The sequence below is a fragment of the Sceloporus occidentalis genome, unplaced genomic scaffold (assembly GCF_023333645.1).
Source record: "Sceloporus occidentalis isolate IW3139 unplaced genomic scaffold, rSceOcc1.0.p SCAF_8, whole genome shotgun sequence".
In the NCBI taxonomy this organism is placed as follows: domain Eukaryota; kingdom Metazoa; phylum Chordata; class Lepidosauria; order Squamata; family Phrynosomatidae; genus Sceloporus; species Sceloporus occidentalis.
The window spans coordinates 33,136,128-33,149,651 of record NW_028316988.1 but is presented as its reverse complement, the minus strand read 5'-3'; the positions used below and the strand labels follow the sequence as shown (position 1 = coordinate 33,149,651).

The window sequence follows — 13,524 nt, the reverse complement described above, 5'->3', positions numbered from 1 at the left end:
CTGGAGAAATAACCCGGTTTGGCACCGCTTTTCAGCATCCTGACTCAAGGCTATGGAATTCTGGGAGTTGGAGTTTGTTGTGGGGCCCAAGAACAGAGCCAGGACCTGAGCCAATGCAAAAGTAATCGGCCATGCCAAAACCCAGGATGGAAAGGATATTTGAAAACATTGGGGGAAAATAGTAAAAGACAACAACACTTTTTTCCTCCAATGTCTGAGAAATCTTGACAAGACAAATCCTGGACTTAACAAGGATCTTAGCAGTTCAGAACTTATTTTGTGCAACATTAGCACATGGTTGTTTTGAACAAGAAACAGCATTTTCAATGCAGGAAACAGTATTACTTCCACAGATATATTATTATTCTCTATGTAGAATCCCATCCCTCCACAGGAAGCGCCCTTGATGCCCAGTTTTACCTGGCATGACACCGCTGGAGCGATGCTTCTGGAGCTTCTCCTTCTCCTTCTTGGGTTTCGCCAGGTTGATTCTCAATTTCAAGCTGCCCTTGTTGGCACTCCCTGACGTTTCTGGGCCAATGCCCTGCAAAGAGCAAATGGAGAGGGCAATTTTTGGGGTGGAAGGGTGCCAAGGCTTTGGGCATCATTTGATTCCTGTTTGCCTACCTCAAGCACATGAGCCAGGGTGTGTTTGTTAAATTTTCCCCATACCCCCAAAAGCCCCAAAAATAGTAAGAGTTTACTGACATTTTCTGGACCCCTTGGAGGCCAGAGGTGCCCACCAACATGACTCTGCTGCTCCACCTGTTTCCATTGAGATGGAAGTGGATGTCTTAAGGGGCTAAAGCAGAGCGGAAAGGGCTGCCATGGGGGAGTTTTGTGGCCATTGCATCCTCCACAAGGACAAAAAAGTGGGTCACAATGGGGCAAGCTGGACATATGCTGCTGTAATGCACTAATAGGATGTCAACCCAGTTTTCCGGTCTCTATCCCTGCAGCAAATACGAGGCTATGGAATTCTGGGAGTTGGAGTATGTTGTGGGGTTCAGAGTGGAGCTCTGCTCTGCTCTGGACCCCACAACATACTCCAACTCCCAGAATTCCATAGCCTTGAGCCAGGGCAGTTAAAGCGGTGCCAAACCAGGTTATTTCTCCATTAATAGTCCTGTTATGGGGCAAAAGGCAGGCCCCTTCCAAGGTCCGTCCAAACCCCTCATCGCCTGCCCGTCTCCTTGCACCCACCTCCTCCGCAGGACTGATGATGGGGGACATCCAGTGGATTTCAGAGAGCTTTTGCAGCTCTTGGCTGACGGCGCTCAGCGCATGTCGCAGGCCTTCCTCCTGCTGAGGGGAGTCCAGCTGCTGTGGGAGGAAACACCAAGAAGGATGTTAAATCCCCTGGACATTCACTTGATTCATTCAATCCCCTGGATATTCCCTGGAAGGACGGCTGGGAAGCTGCCACATGCAGCCTGCAACGAGGGCTCAAATCCAGGGAAGCCTATTGCAACTCAAAGGACCCAGGTCCCATGCTTGGTGTGTGAGGACCAGCACATTTTGGGCATCCTTGCCCCAAAGGAAGGAAACCAGGGTTCGCCTCGAACCCCACACTCACCAGTTTCCCTTCCAAAAAGGCCCTGGTTTCAGTGTAAAGGGCCTTGACGCTGGCAGAGAGCTCCACAGCGGCGCTCCGGCTCAGAAACGGAAAGGGCTGTGCAGGAAAAGAAGGCGAGAGGAAGAAGCCCCATTAGCATAGAAGGAGCAGCATTGGCACAAGCTTATTTGCTATCTATCTATTTATTTCTGTATCGCCTTCCAGGCTAAAAGGCTACCTAAGGCAATGAACAGATAAAAACAAATTAAAACAATGTTGTTGTTGCATGCTTTCAAGCCAGTTCCGACGTGTGGCGGCCCTAATGTGCACCTATCATGAGTTTTCCTTGGCAAGATTTGTTCAGAGGAGGTTGGCCATTGCCTTCCCTTGAGAATATTGTTGTATGCTTTCAAGTCATTTCTGGCTTATGGTGACCCTAAGGCAGCCCTATTGTAGGGTTTTCTTGGCAAGACGTCTTCAGAGGGGATTTGCCATTGCCTTCCTCTTCGGCTGAGTGTGTCTTGCTCAAGGGTCACCCAAAGGGTTTACGGCCGAGCTGCGAATCTAATCCTGATCTCCAGAGTCATAGTCCAACCCTGAAACCACTATGCCATGCTGGCACTCAATCAAAACAACACAAAGATGAAAACATTTGTAACCCCATTAAATTATTATTTTAAAACTCCTAAATATAATATTTAAAAGGTTAAAAGGCTTTAAAAAAAACTGGACTGGCAAGAGGATGGGGGAAACACGGGGAGTGGGGGGCAGCCATGGCAGTTAAAGGGGGACCCCCAACTGTGTAGTGCAAAAGGGCCCCAATAATCCAGGACCCTCCTCCAGGGCTGACCTCTGAGCCACATCCGCTGGTGCCGCCGGCGCTCTTGCTGGGCAGCGTTTCGCTCAGGGCCAAGGAGCTGGCATTCACAGCGTGCGCCAACTCCTGCTCGATGGCACGGTGGGTTTTGGCAGCCTCACGGATCCTGCAGGAGGGCAAAGGGAAGCGAGACTGTTCAGTCCTCCTCTGCACCCCATCCTGGCTCTTCCTTTGCCCCCCGGTTGGGGCAGAGCCACCCAAAACAGGCCCAAGGGAGAGAAGGCAAGGGGGGATTTGGATCCCAGGGGTCCTGACCCAGCCTTCAATGGTCCCCCCAGACAACCGCAACTCCAGGCACCTGTCAATGAGGGTCTCCGTGGCGTGCGCCAGCTGCTGCATCTGTCCATGCTCCTCGTCTGTCAGGTACTCCATGGACTGCTGGGAGCTGAGCCGAGGCCGGGAGGAGGACCGGTACCCGTCCCCCTTCTGCTTGTCCTCCCAGGATTTCAGGGTGCTTTCAAAGGCCTGCAAGGAGAAAAGGGGAAGGAGGAATTATACAGGGATAGAAACACAAAAACACCTTTCTCATTCTCTCTGTGCCTGGGCTTTATCTCCTGAGCCCATTTCTCCCACTGTGCCACTGAGGCCTCTCCTGTGCCACTTGGGCAGAATAAGTGACTCATGGGAGATCACCCACAACACCAAAGGGATGCCAGCCCCCCTGCCCTCTTCCTCCAAAATCCCTGATCTTCAGCCAGTTTGGTCTGCTCCATTCCCCTCCTTTGCTCATGGGCCATGGAGTGCCCCTTCATCGTGTTCCCTCAGCAAACCAGCATCGGAATAGCTAACTATGGCCATGATGGCTAGGAGGTTTTGCCTTGCAAATGCCCTGTTGCTCCTGGGTGCTACTCGCACCCTGAAAAAGACCAGCCCTGGAGCCTTCTCTTCCTTTTGGTCTCATGCTAACCAAGCCAGTGGTTCCCATGTCAGGGGGGCAGTGGATCCATTGCTAGTTTAAAAGATCTTTCCAGGGTCTGAGGTCCAGCACCTGGGAGACCTTCTGCCAGAGTGGATTCACCGCTCCACCGAGATGGAAGCCCTGTAGCATCACTCATGCTCAATTCAGCTGAATGAAGAGGGACCCTCCTGCTCTGGAAGGAGCCCCCCCAAAAACAACCAAGAGCAAACCAGGATCACTTGCACCCCTCTTGCTCCTTCTCTGCTCCTCGCTGGCCCCTCACCCTGTCTCTGGTCAGCATCTGCGCCCGGTTCTTGTGCTGGATTTTGATCATGCCGGGGGGCTGGATCCAGGCTTCCCCATCGACTTGCACAGGGACCCCCTCATCGCCCCGAATTGTGATCTTCACCATCCGGCACTGTGGGGCAAAAAAGGGGGAGAGGTATGGAGGAAGACCCCAAAGCAAGAGATGGGATCGCCTTCAACGTCTGCCTATCCGAAGCAAAGCACTTCTCACAGAGACCATCTGGAAGACTCGCCCGAAGTGTGCCGGCTGCCCCCCCCAGCCAAAAAATACCCATAATGCAAAAAACAAGCAAACAGGTGACCTGAACACAGACACATCACCAAAAAGGGAGGAATAGTCATGCGATTGTTACACCTTCAATAGGGTTTGGGTTTTGTTTATGGTTCTGGAGAAAACTCACTTGTATTAAAATATGTCACTTTGCTTTTTGATGGATATCTTTGCAACATATTTATGCAGGAAAAAGTGTTCTTTGACATAATCTTGCATTCTCACATGGCAGAGGAAACCAGTTGCAATTGTTCATCCTTGCATGCAAGAACGGAGTAAATGGAATTTTGCACCCCTACAATGGCACCGGCAAAGGCGTTTGGGCCATGCACGGCCTTTACCTGGGCGATGCGGTGATGCTGCAGGTTGATGACCCGTGAGACGGCCATCTGGATGCTGCCAAAGACGGCCACCACTTCCAGCTTCTTGTCATCGAAGGAGGGCGCCCCAAAATTCTGGAAGGGAAAAGACACAGGTGTAGACATACTTCAAACTGAGGCTGTAGACATACTTCAAACCCGTTTTGGCACTGCTTTAACTGGCCTGGCTCAAGGCTATGGCATTCTGGGAGTTGGAGTTTGTTGTGGGCCCCATAGCATAGCTCTGCTCTGGGCCCCACAACAAACTCCAACTCCCAGAATGCCATAGCTTTGAGCCAGGCCAGTTAAAGCAGTGCCAAAACGGGTTATTTTTCTGCCTGCGTCCATTTCACAGGAGACTCTGTAGGATTGTGTCTCTCTGACCATTTTTTGGATTTTGGCAGCTAAGCAAGGAAGCGGAAAAGGGAAGGGGAAGGGTGCCTTTGAGCCGCCACACCCACGGATCTCCTCAGCTTCCCCAAACTCACGCTGTCCTCCTTTGTGCCTCCCCAGAAGTTGATGCCTCCTGCATAGCTGGGGATGTTCAGCACAGCAATGCCCTGCAGGCTGGGCAAGGAAATGGGCACCCCATCGCACTGGGAAGGAAGGAAGGCAAGGGAGACGCTTTAGCAACTGCCCACAGCCAACGACTGCCTCTCTTTACCCCCAAGAAACCCAGAAGGAGCAGCTAGGATCAGGGCTGTGGAGGCACCTTCACCCCAGAGGCAGCATCTGAAGGGGTCTGGAAGGGCACAAAGACCACATTATAGCACACTTTGCCCATCTGTGCTCTCAAGCTGGAGATCTTCCCTCCCAAGCATTTCTAAAAATCACTCAAACTTCATTGACCGCTCCTTGTCTCTTGTCCTACTGGGTTAGCTTTATTTTTTATCAGTGTATTTCACAAGCGTTGCAGGATCGCACGCTTAAGGGACCCAGTTGCAGAATTGCCCTATAGATTTGGCTGGTGGCTACTACCTCCAGCTGGACCCGTTGCTCCAGGTTCTTGTAGGTCCTCTGGAGAAGCTCCTTTGTCCCCAGGACTCCGTACCACATCATGTTCTTCGTGCGGCTGCTGCAAAGGGGACCAAAAGAGAGAGAGAGATTCACAGATCCTCTTCAGCCACACCCAGAAGCCACATGCAAAGCCATTTTCTCTTGCACTATTGTAGAATCATAGAATCATAAAATTGTAGAGTTGGAAGAGACCCCAAGGGCCATCCAGTCCAAACCCATTCTGCCATGCAGGAACTCTCCATCAAAGTATCCCCATTGACAGATAGCCATCCAGCCTCTGTTAAAAGACTTCCAATTGTGGACCATTTGGATCCATTGCTCAGGCTTAACTCATTCCTGGCTGGCACTTCTGCGCACCGGACATGATGCCCTTCCCTCTCAAGCACTGCACAGCCGGATAATCATCTCTCCTTGATATGAAAATCATCATCGCTCTCCTTCATGCTTTATTATTGGAAGCTTTCAAGGGCAGGCAATTACGGGTAATTAAGTAGCACTATGAGACCGGCTCCCAAGTGGCTCTGCGGAGAGGCTCCGGCTTCATTTCTGGCTATGCCCTGATTCCAGAATGGCGCATTGGCCCATCTCCCGCTGCGCTGGCCCTGGGTCGGTCTATCAGGCGCTGGAGCCTCATTTCCTTGGCTCCCCAGGCGACCCGCAGGAAAGCTCATTAAGGATCATTTGCAGAGTCCTTGAACGAAGGGCTCACCTGGAAGAGGGAACCGCTCCTTCTATACCTAAATTTGTCTGCGTGTGACGGATGCGCGACACACGCTGGGAACAAGCCGGCTCTACAATGGCAGATTTTATCATGAAGATGCAGCAGCGTAGTCCTAGTGGCTGGCATTTATGTTGGGTTCTTTCTGCCACCAAGTCAAAACAAGGCTGCCTTTGAGGGGCTGACTTAATTTCAAAATGCCCATGTACATGGTTTTAACTATTTTAATCCTTGTTTGCAGAGGGGCCAGCCACAGATGCTGGTGAAACGTCAGGAATAAACTCTCCCAGAACACAGCTCCAGAGCCCCCAAACCTACAAAAAACTATGGATGCAAAGAGTTCTTGTAGCACCTTTGAGACTCACTGAAAGAAAGAAGTTGGCAGCATAAGTTGATAAGTCTTTTAAAAACATGCGCCTGAGGAAGTAGGCTTAAGTCCAGGAAAGCTCATGCTATCAATTTCTTTCTTTCAGTTAGTTTCAAAGGTGCTGCAAGATCCCTCCGCATACTGATTCTCCAGACTAACACAGCTATGTCTTTGTATTCTACCTCTTTGTTAAATTGCTCAATACGTTTTGATCCTGCAGCACCTTTGAGACTAACTGGTGAAAGACGTTGTAGTATAAGCTTTCATAGACTTGGCCTATTTCCTCAGAAGGCCCACGCTACAACTTCTTTTGTACAGTTAATCCCAAAGGCACTATGAGATCCTTTTGCAAACTGATATTCCAGACTAACATGGCTATGTCTCTGAATGTTTTAATCCTGTTTAAATGAGTTCACTGTTTTACATGGCTTACGTTGTTCTACTTGTATCAACCCTGAGATCCCATAATTTAACTAATACTAAAATATTATGAGGAAGGAATCAGTGGGTCTACCTTGAAATACCTGCAGGACAGGAGACTAAAGCGGAGATGTCTCCTTCTTGTTGGCTCCTTGACCCATTTGCCTATTCGAGAACGCTTCTAATAATCCTTGCAATGGCCCTAAAATCAAGGCCCTCATGCCACATTTCCTATGGACTTGGAGCACGTGTGCAAGAGCGTGTGTGTGTGTGTTTGTGTGTGTGTGTTTGTGTGAGTGTGTGTAAAAGCCGCTCCCATCCGGAGTTGCCAGGTTGGGAAGAGGAGCTCTTGGTTGCAGAAATTACAGAAGCGCTCCCTGAGTGGAAATGTTGCAGCACCACAAAGGAAGCCATTGCAAAAGGGAAGAGATTTCCTAATCGGTTTGCAAATGCAACCGTTTTGTGGGTCTGCGTGGGAGTCGCAAGGGTGGCATGGGGACTGAATGAATAGAACAAACATTGCTTCCTTTTGTAGCTTGTTTCCAGGGACCATCGCAGCCAAGACCTGGAATGGCTGGAGGAGCTTCCGGCTTTGACAGAAGAAGAAAAGAGCAGCCCTGTGAACGGCTTACTTAGGATGCACCTCGTGTGTGCTTGTGTGTGTCTTGGTGTGTGTGTATGGCATCTCCACAGTCCTCTGTTTTTGCACAAACCAGGTTGGGAGAAGAGGCACTTCCATCCTACCTGCATTTCTTTGGATGCTCATCCCTCTTGTTGTTGAACTCCAGAGAGATCTTCGCATCCAGGCCGATGCCAAAATAATTATTCATGACGCATCTTTCGGAGAATTGTCTGAAACCGGCAGATGGAGGGGAAAGGAAATAGCTTAGAAACAGCCACTGATGCGGAACCAGCCAAACGCTCGCAGAATACAAAACGCCCGCCGCCCTGTTATTTCAACCTCCTTCCACTCAAGCTGGAAAAATGGCTTTTGGGCACCAATTCCAGCAGCGGCAGAGAGATAGTGGCATTTGGTGGCGGCAGAGCGGGTGGAGCAAGGAGGGAACAGGAGGATTTGGGGTTGATGAGAGCAAAGTCTCGCCTGTCCCTGTCATATCCAGTGACTCAAAACCAAGCTGTCTAGCTTCAGTGCTGGAGGCAAAGGGAAGGAAGGAGCCAGGACCGGCCCCTGAAGGTCACCACTTGGGACTTTGCAGCATCTGCAAAAGAGGACCGCTCTGCAAAAGAGTTCATTTGGAATGGAGAAGGGCCATTGTGGTGGCCAGATTACGTTGTGTGCCACATTAATCCTGACCACCCTGGGCCCTGTGCCAAAGCAACTGTGGACTCTCATGCATGTGTACATTGTGCTACACATGTGGAGCAATTTCTTGGGACAATACATAAAGGTCATATTTAGCCGACAGTGGTGCAAGTGGAGTTGTGAATATGGGATACTTGTAATGTATTAAAGTACACAGTGATGCATCAAAGTACACAGAATATCATGCAAATGTACATTGGCTCTAGGCATTTACCATTATTGAAAACAGGAGTTAAGCATCTCCTATGCTGAATACCAATGCAGCACAAGGTATGTGGAGCAATGGTCAATGCATGTGGCTGAGAATTCACTGTGCACTTGCAATGCACAAAACACAATGCTAAAGCCTAGAGACAAGGCACATTCACCTGCTATTCAGTGGGTAAAAGAGCTTTGCCCATGACTCTCAAAATGCCAGCCTTGAGGAAGGAGTGCATTGCCACCTCACTTCTTTTCCAAACAGCCAAGGCCAAAAGCAAAGATTCACTTACATGACGCTGGGGTCCTCTGCAAAGTGGACAGCGCTGAAACTCTCTGGACGGTCCAGGATGATGGAGGACGTGGTGGAGATGACCGTGTCACGGCGGGACTCTGGAGCAAGAAATGCCAGAGAACAGCCATCAGACGACTTGTGCTGGATCCAACCCACAGCCTCCATAGCCCAGGAATATGTGCCCCATAGTGGCCAAGCATGGGGCAATTGCAGGGTTGAGGGGTGGTCATTAGTTGGTGGTCTCCATGGGAATCCCATATGGAGGACATGAATGCTGTTAGGCCTTCTTCTTGTGACCTCCAGCAACTGGCATTCCCTGACTCATCCCTCAGAGACTGCAGGCAATGGATAGCCATTGTGGCCTCGGATGGCTGGCGGTTCCCATATCAGTGAGACAATCTGGGTTTTAAAGGAGCTGACCCTTATCCCTCAAACAGGTACAGCACCTTGGACACCTCTTTTAAAGCTATTCAAAACCTGCCTCCCCAAATTTGCCTTAAAAGCCACTGGTTCTTCCTCCAAAGGCTGGCCAGAGAGGGTTGGAAACCTCAGCCCACTTTCTCCTGAACAGAGCCGAACGCAAGGGTCTTACTAAGCTTCTCCGTCTCCTTGTTGAAATCCTCATTGCTGTCCTTCTTGCCGGCTGTGGAGATGCTCCGATAGGCTTGCGTCTGCTTGTTCTGCTCATCCACAGCTGGAGGGAGGGAAGGAGGAGATTTATCATCCTGCCCTTCTCAGTGCGACTTCCAAAATTAAAAAACACCATACAGTTAAAAACATACAAAGGTTGGCTTAAGTTTTAAAGAAGCATGCACTCCGAGGTACAGTTGCAAGAGTTCTCAGGGCAGCTGCCACCATCCAGAGGCCAAACCTCAAAACAAACTTACCCCAGATAGAACTATTAAACTTGTAATCATAAAAACATGGAATTGTTAGAAGGCAGCTTTTAAAGCCCCAGAGGCAACAGTTTCAAAGCATGCATAGGCTGACCAAACAAGAAAGACCTTGCAAAACAAAGCAAGGGCTTTTCCAGGTGTAATTTCCAAACCAGATACTTACATTCATTGCATTTGGTGGTCTGGTTTGGCATGCTGCTTTGCCAAATGGACCCACCGCCTGGCCTTTTCTGGACAGCAGCTCCCAGAGTTTGCCCTGCTGGCTGGGGGATTCTGGGAGTTGTAGTCCAAAGCAGTAACGTTTCCAGGCCGTAGGCTACTCAGCGTCTATGCGCACCCTTTCCTCACCTTTCTCTGCCTGCTCTATGATCTGCCGCAGCGCCTTCTTCAAGCTGTTGGCTCTTAGCATGAGCTGCTCCTTGGACTTGAAGATCCTGGGCACTGGGCTGGGATGGAAGGAGCCCTCCTTGGCCTCTTCTGTGGCATCGGGGCTGGGAAGGGCGGTGGGGGAAGTGGTGCCTTCGGGGACCACAATAGCCTGGGATTCTTCATTCAGCTCGCGGACCAGTGAGTCCAGTTTCTCATTGAGCATGGCGCACTGCAAGGAGAGGGAAGAGTATGAGGCATGAGATGCCAAGGTGGAGGCAGGGACAGCACGGTTTCCCCCCAAATCCCTGTCAAGGTTTTGATATTTCAGATTGCTTTCATAAGTCCACAGAAAGGCAGAAAATAAATATGGGAATGAAATGCAGGGAAGTAAATAAAGGATCACAAAATCTCTCTGAGGCAAGACTTGGTAGCCGTTCTGCAATGCCCACTCTGCAAACCCTTGGGATATCACATACAGAAAAATAGTGCCCAAACTTGCCTTCCTTGCCATAGTGTCGGCCTCCTGCTTGTTGTCAGCTGTCCGTTCATACGCTTTGCCAACGTCAGCCACAAAGTCATTGACCGTCCCACAGAGGAACCTGCAAGAAAAAGTGCAGGGCATCAGGTTATTGGGAGACTCTCTCACACACAAAGGTCTGGTAAAGTCTTTGCTCTCCTTTTCCCAAAGGTATAGATCCTGCCTGATCTTGGAAGATAGGCAGGGTCAGCTCTGGTCATGATTTGGAAGGGAGACCACCAACAAGTCCTAGGAGCTGGAGGCTCTATTTCAGAGGATGGAACTGGGAAAACCCTCTGAAATTCATGTTGTCCATAAGTTGACAGGAGACCTGGAGCACATACATGCACCAAGACCTTTATATTTAAACAGACCCCAGTAATGGGTGCAAAAGGTGTTGTATTTTTTTTTAAATTGAGGTCTGGGTGCTGCATTTTTATTTTCATTGTTATGCCTTTAAAATGCTGCTGTACTGTTTTAACTTATTGGTGTTTTAATTTGTTAATTAAATTATTTGCATGTGTTTTTTTAAAACCTTCTGCACCATTGGGGTCTTGGCTGCAACATGTTTCGATGTGCTTGTCGGCTGCCCTGGGTCTCGTGTCGGGAGAAAGAAGGAACAGAAATCTCACAAAGGAGTGAAAATAAAATAAATAAGAGCCATGCTGCTTACTTTGCAGAGGAAATCACCACCGAGTGTTTGTCCGACTCCAGGATCTTGGCCAAATGGAGGGCCACCGAATCGGCGTAGTGGGAAATGTGAGCCTAGGAGGAGAGGCAACCAGGGTCAGAAGTTGCAGGAAGTGGGACACGGAGTTCCCAGTTAGCATTTTGCTCTGGTGCCACTTCCAATGCTAGACCAGGGAAGGCCTGCCCCATGGTCTCTTGGCTCAACAAGGCTTCCCAGGTGGATGCAGGTGAGCCCTTCACCTGTATGTTGGAGTCCTCGCTCTCCTCTTCTTTGATGGCTGGCGGAGATTGCTTGGGGTCTTCATAGGTGAGGACGCTCCACCTACCGGGTGGAAGGAGAGGGAGGGTTCAAGGGTATGGGTCACTCCAAGGCCACTTGGAAGTGAATGCTGGGGAGCCACTGGGCAAGAGGAGCCTCTGGTGACCCTATGACAGTGGTTAGCTTTAAAGGAGCGGTCCAGGTTAAGGTTAGGGTTGGAAAGCTCCTGGGAAGCCTGGGTTTAAAGTGGAGAGGACAACTCCCTGACATGAAAGCCATCCGCCACCACTGGGGGAGGGGGGTCTCCCTTCTTTTGCCACCCATCTACCCCAACCGACACAATCCTTTGCACCAGGTCCTGCCTGTCGAGGATCCCCCTTGCCCTCTCCTTACGGAGGCCTTTGCCCCTTGAGGCTCACCTGTCCAGCATCTTAGTGGTGGCTCTTTCCAGCTTCTCCAGGACCTGCAGCAACTGAGTGTCATCGTCGCACAAGCTTCCCCATCCCAGCACCCGGGCCAAGTCGTTCCCTGTCCCCAGAGGCAGGACTCCAAGCTGGCACTGCCACAAGCAAGAGGGACGCAGGGGATGGAGGGTTAATAGGGCTGGCACACAGCTGGAGCTGCGCAGGAACATTGTCACACTCTGCTCTCTGAGAAACCAGGCACTGCTTAAGGTTCAACAGATACGTTTTCTCCTCCTTCCCAGATTTGTGGCCACATCACTGCTTTGCCCTCCACTTTCTCCCTCCACATCCACTCCTCCAACAACACAGACTCTTCCAGAAGGAGGCACTTTAGAGGCACTTTACAGGCCAATAGGTTTATTAAGGAAGGGCCTTTCACAGAATGATGAATCTGAGCCTTTGCTGTTAAAAGCGACCTGGTGCCATGCATTGTTAGTCTCCCCATTTTGGTTGCAAATCAAAGCTATGCAAATTTGGGGTGAGGGCCTTTATAAGCAGCATGGCACCTGGACACAAGGGAGCCCCCATCTCCTCCCTTTAAATAGGAGAAAGCATAGAATGGGAAGAAATCAGCAGCACAGACCTGCTTGTGGAGCCCCAGGGAATCAATTTCGGAAAGCACCCATCCAACGCTGCCATCGCCTCCGCAGACCAAGATCCGGAAAGTGGAGAACTTTTGAAAGAGACGCAGCCTGGCAGGAAGAGAGAAAGGGAAAGGGGGATGCATCAGGGAAAGGAAGGAGCCTCCAGGAGTCACAGCCCACAAGAGCATGCTTCTCAGGCTCCATCCATCTGTGGGATTTCCTCCATGGGTTGGATGCATTGCACGGCACCCATTTTGTAATGAAGGAGTCCTGCAGTGCCAAAGCCTTTCATCCCAAGGTGAGGCTTTGTGCAATAGAAGGAGGATGCGGAGGATAAGTGGATAGCTCTAAGGGGGCCCCTTACTCACCCCAGGTGTGGCCCCCCATTCATCAGGTCAAAGACTTGAGCCGGGTTCAGGAACTGCTTGAACTTGCGGAGGAATTTGACCCCCTGGTTGTCTCCGCTCTTAGAGTTGACAAAGGCCAGCAGTGGGCTGGAGCAGGAGGAGGGACAGGTGGCCTTCCAAAACCCTGGAAGATGGGAGGTGGGCACCGTCAAGAGAAGACGCAATGGTCACAGTGCTGCCCCACACCCCCAGAGGACCCCCGTCATGGATGGCCCTTTCTCAAAGAGGGGGGCTTCAAGAGGGGGAGTGGGGCCTGCAGATCCCATCTGGACCTCGAACCCCTTCCTGAGGCTCTCAGTGGCCCCCTGGGAAAAGCCTCTGGATTCTCCCCAACAAATTTTAGTGTTTTGTAGTTTCTTTCCATCTGGGTTTTTTTGCCCCAGAATTACAAATGCAAACAAACACACTGCAACACACATAAGCTTTAAACAACAACGAAGCATCGAGCGCTTTAGATTATGCCCTGAAATATGGAAAGCCTCCTTTTAGCAGAGAACACCATGCGCTGCACAAAAAGTCCCCAGACCCAACGCCTGGAGAAGCTGCAAATGCACTTTAGAGAAATCTCTCTGGAAGCAAAAGGCCGTCGCAGAGCTAGGCTGGCACCACAAGGGTGGATCAATAGCTCGGCTGGCATCAATGTCAGTTCCCATCATCTCTGCCTTTCAAGACGCAGGACTGCTGTGCCCCAAACCAACTGTGAGGTTGTACATGATGGGATTTAAGCATCCAT

General features: G+C 50.4%; 1 protein-coding gene across 4 annotated transcripts in view; it reads right to left on the bottom strand.

Moving 5' to 3' along the window:
• The window catches only part of LOC149308607 (diacylglycerol kinase delta-like), a 45,402-nt gene that overhangs the window by 5,243 nt on the left and 26,635 nt on the right, over positions 1–13,524 (bottom strand). For 3 of the 4 annotated variants that reach the window (XR_016282168.1, XM_089536100.1, XM_089536103.1), the window contains exons 9-27: positions 12,753–12,915; positions 12,384–12,492; positions 11,756–11,895; positions 11,318–11,399; positions 11,061–11,152; positions 10,370–10,469; positions 9,850–10,099; positions 9,198–9,299; positions 8,604–8,703; positions 7,533–7,640; positions 5,245–5,341; positions 4,755–4,862; positions 4,249–4,362; positions 3,614–3,748; positions 2,731–2,897; positions 2,406–2,538; positions 1,577–1,672; positions 1,204–1,323; positions 421–544 (exon numbers count right to left, since the gene is read on the bottom strand). Coding sequence is in view for 3 of the 4 variants with exons in the window: in XM_089536100.1 (XP_089392226.1) it covers positions 421–544; positions 1,204–1,323; positions 1,577–1,672; positions 2,406–2,538; positions 2,731–2,897; positions 3,614–3,748; positions 4,249–4,362; positions 4,755–4,862; positions 5,245–5,341; positions 7,533–7,640; positions 8,604–8,703; positions 9,198–9,299; positions 9,850–10,099; positions 10,370–10,469; positions 11,061–11,152; positions 11,318–11,399; positions 11,756–11,895; positions 12,384–12,492; positions 12,753–12,915 (2,340 nt within the window). In the remaining variant the exon portion in view is untranslated. The remainder of the gene's footprint in view (positions 1–420; positions 545–1,203; positions 1,324–1,576; positions 1,673–2,405; positions 2,539–2,730; positions 2,898–3,613; positions 3,749–4,248; positions 4,363–4,754; positions 4,863–5,244; positions 5,342–7,532; positions 7,641–8,603; positions 8,704–9,197; positions 9,300–9,849; positions 10,100–10,369; positions 10,470–11,060; positions 11,153–11,317; positions 11,400–11,755; positions 11,896–12,383; positions 12,493–12,752; positions 12,916–13,524) is intronic. The other variant, XM_089536102.1, reaches the window with a different exon arrangement.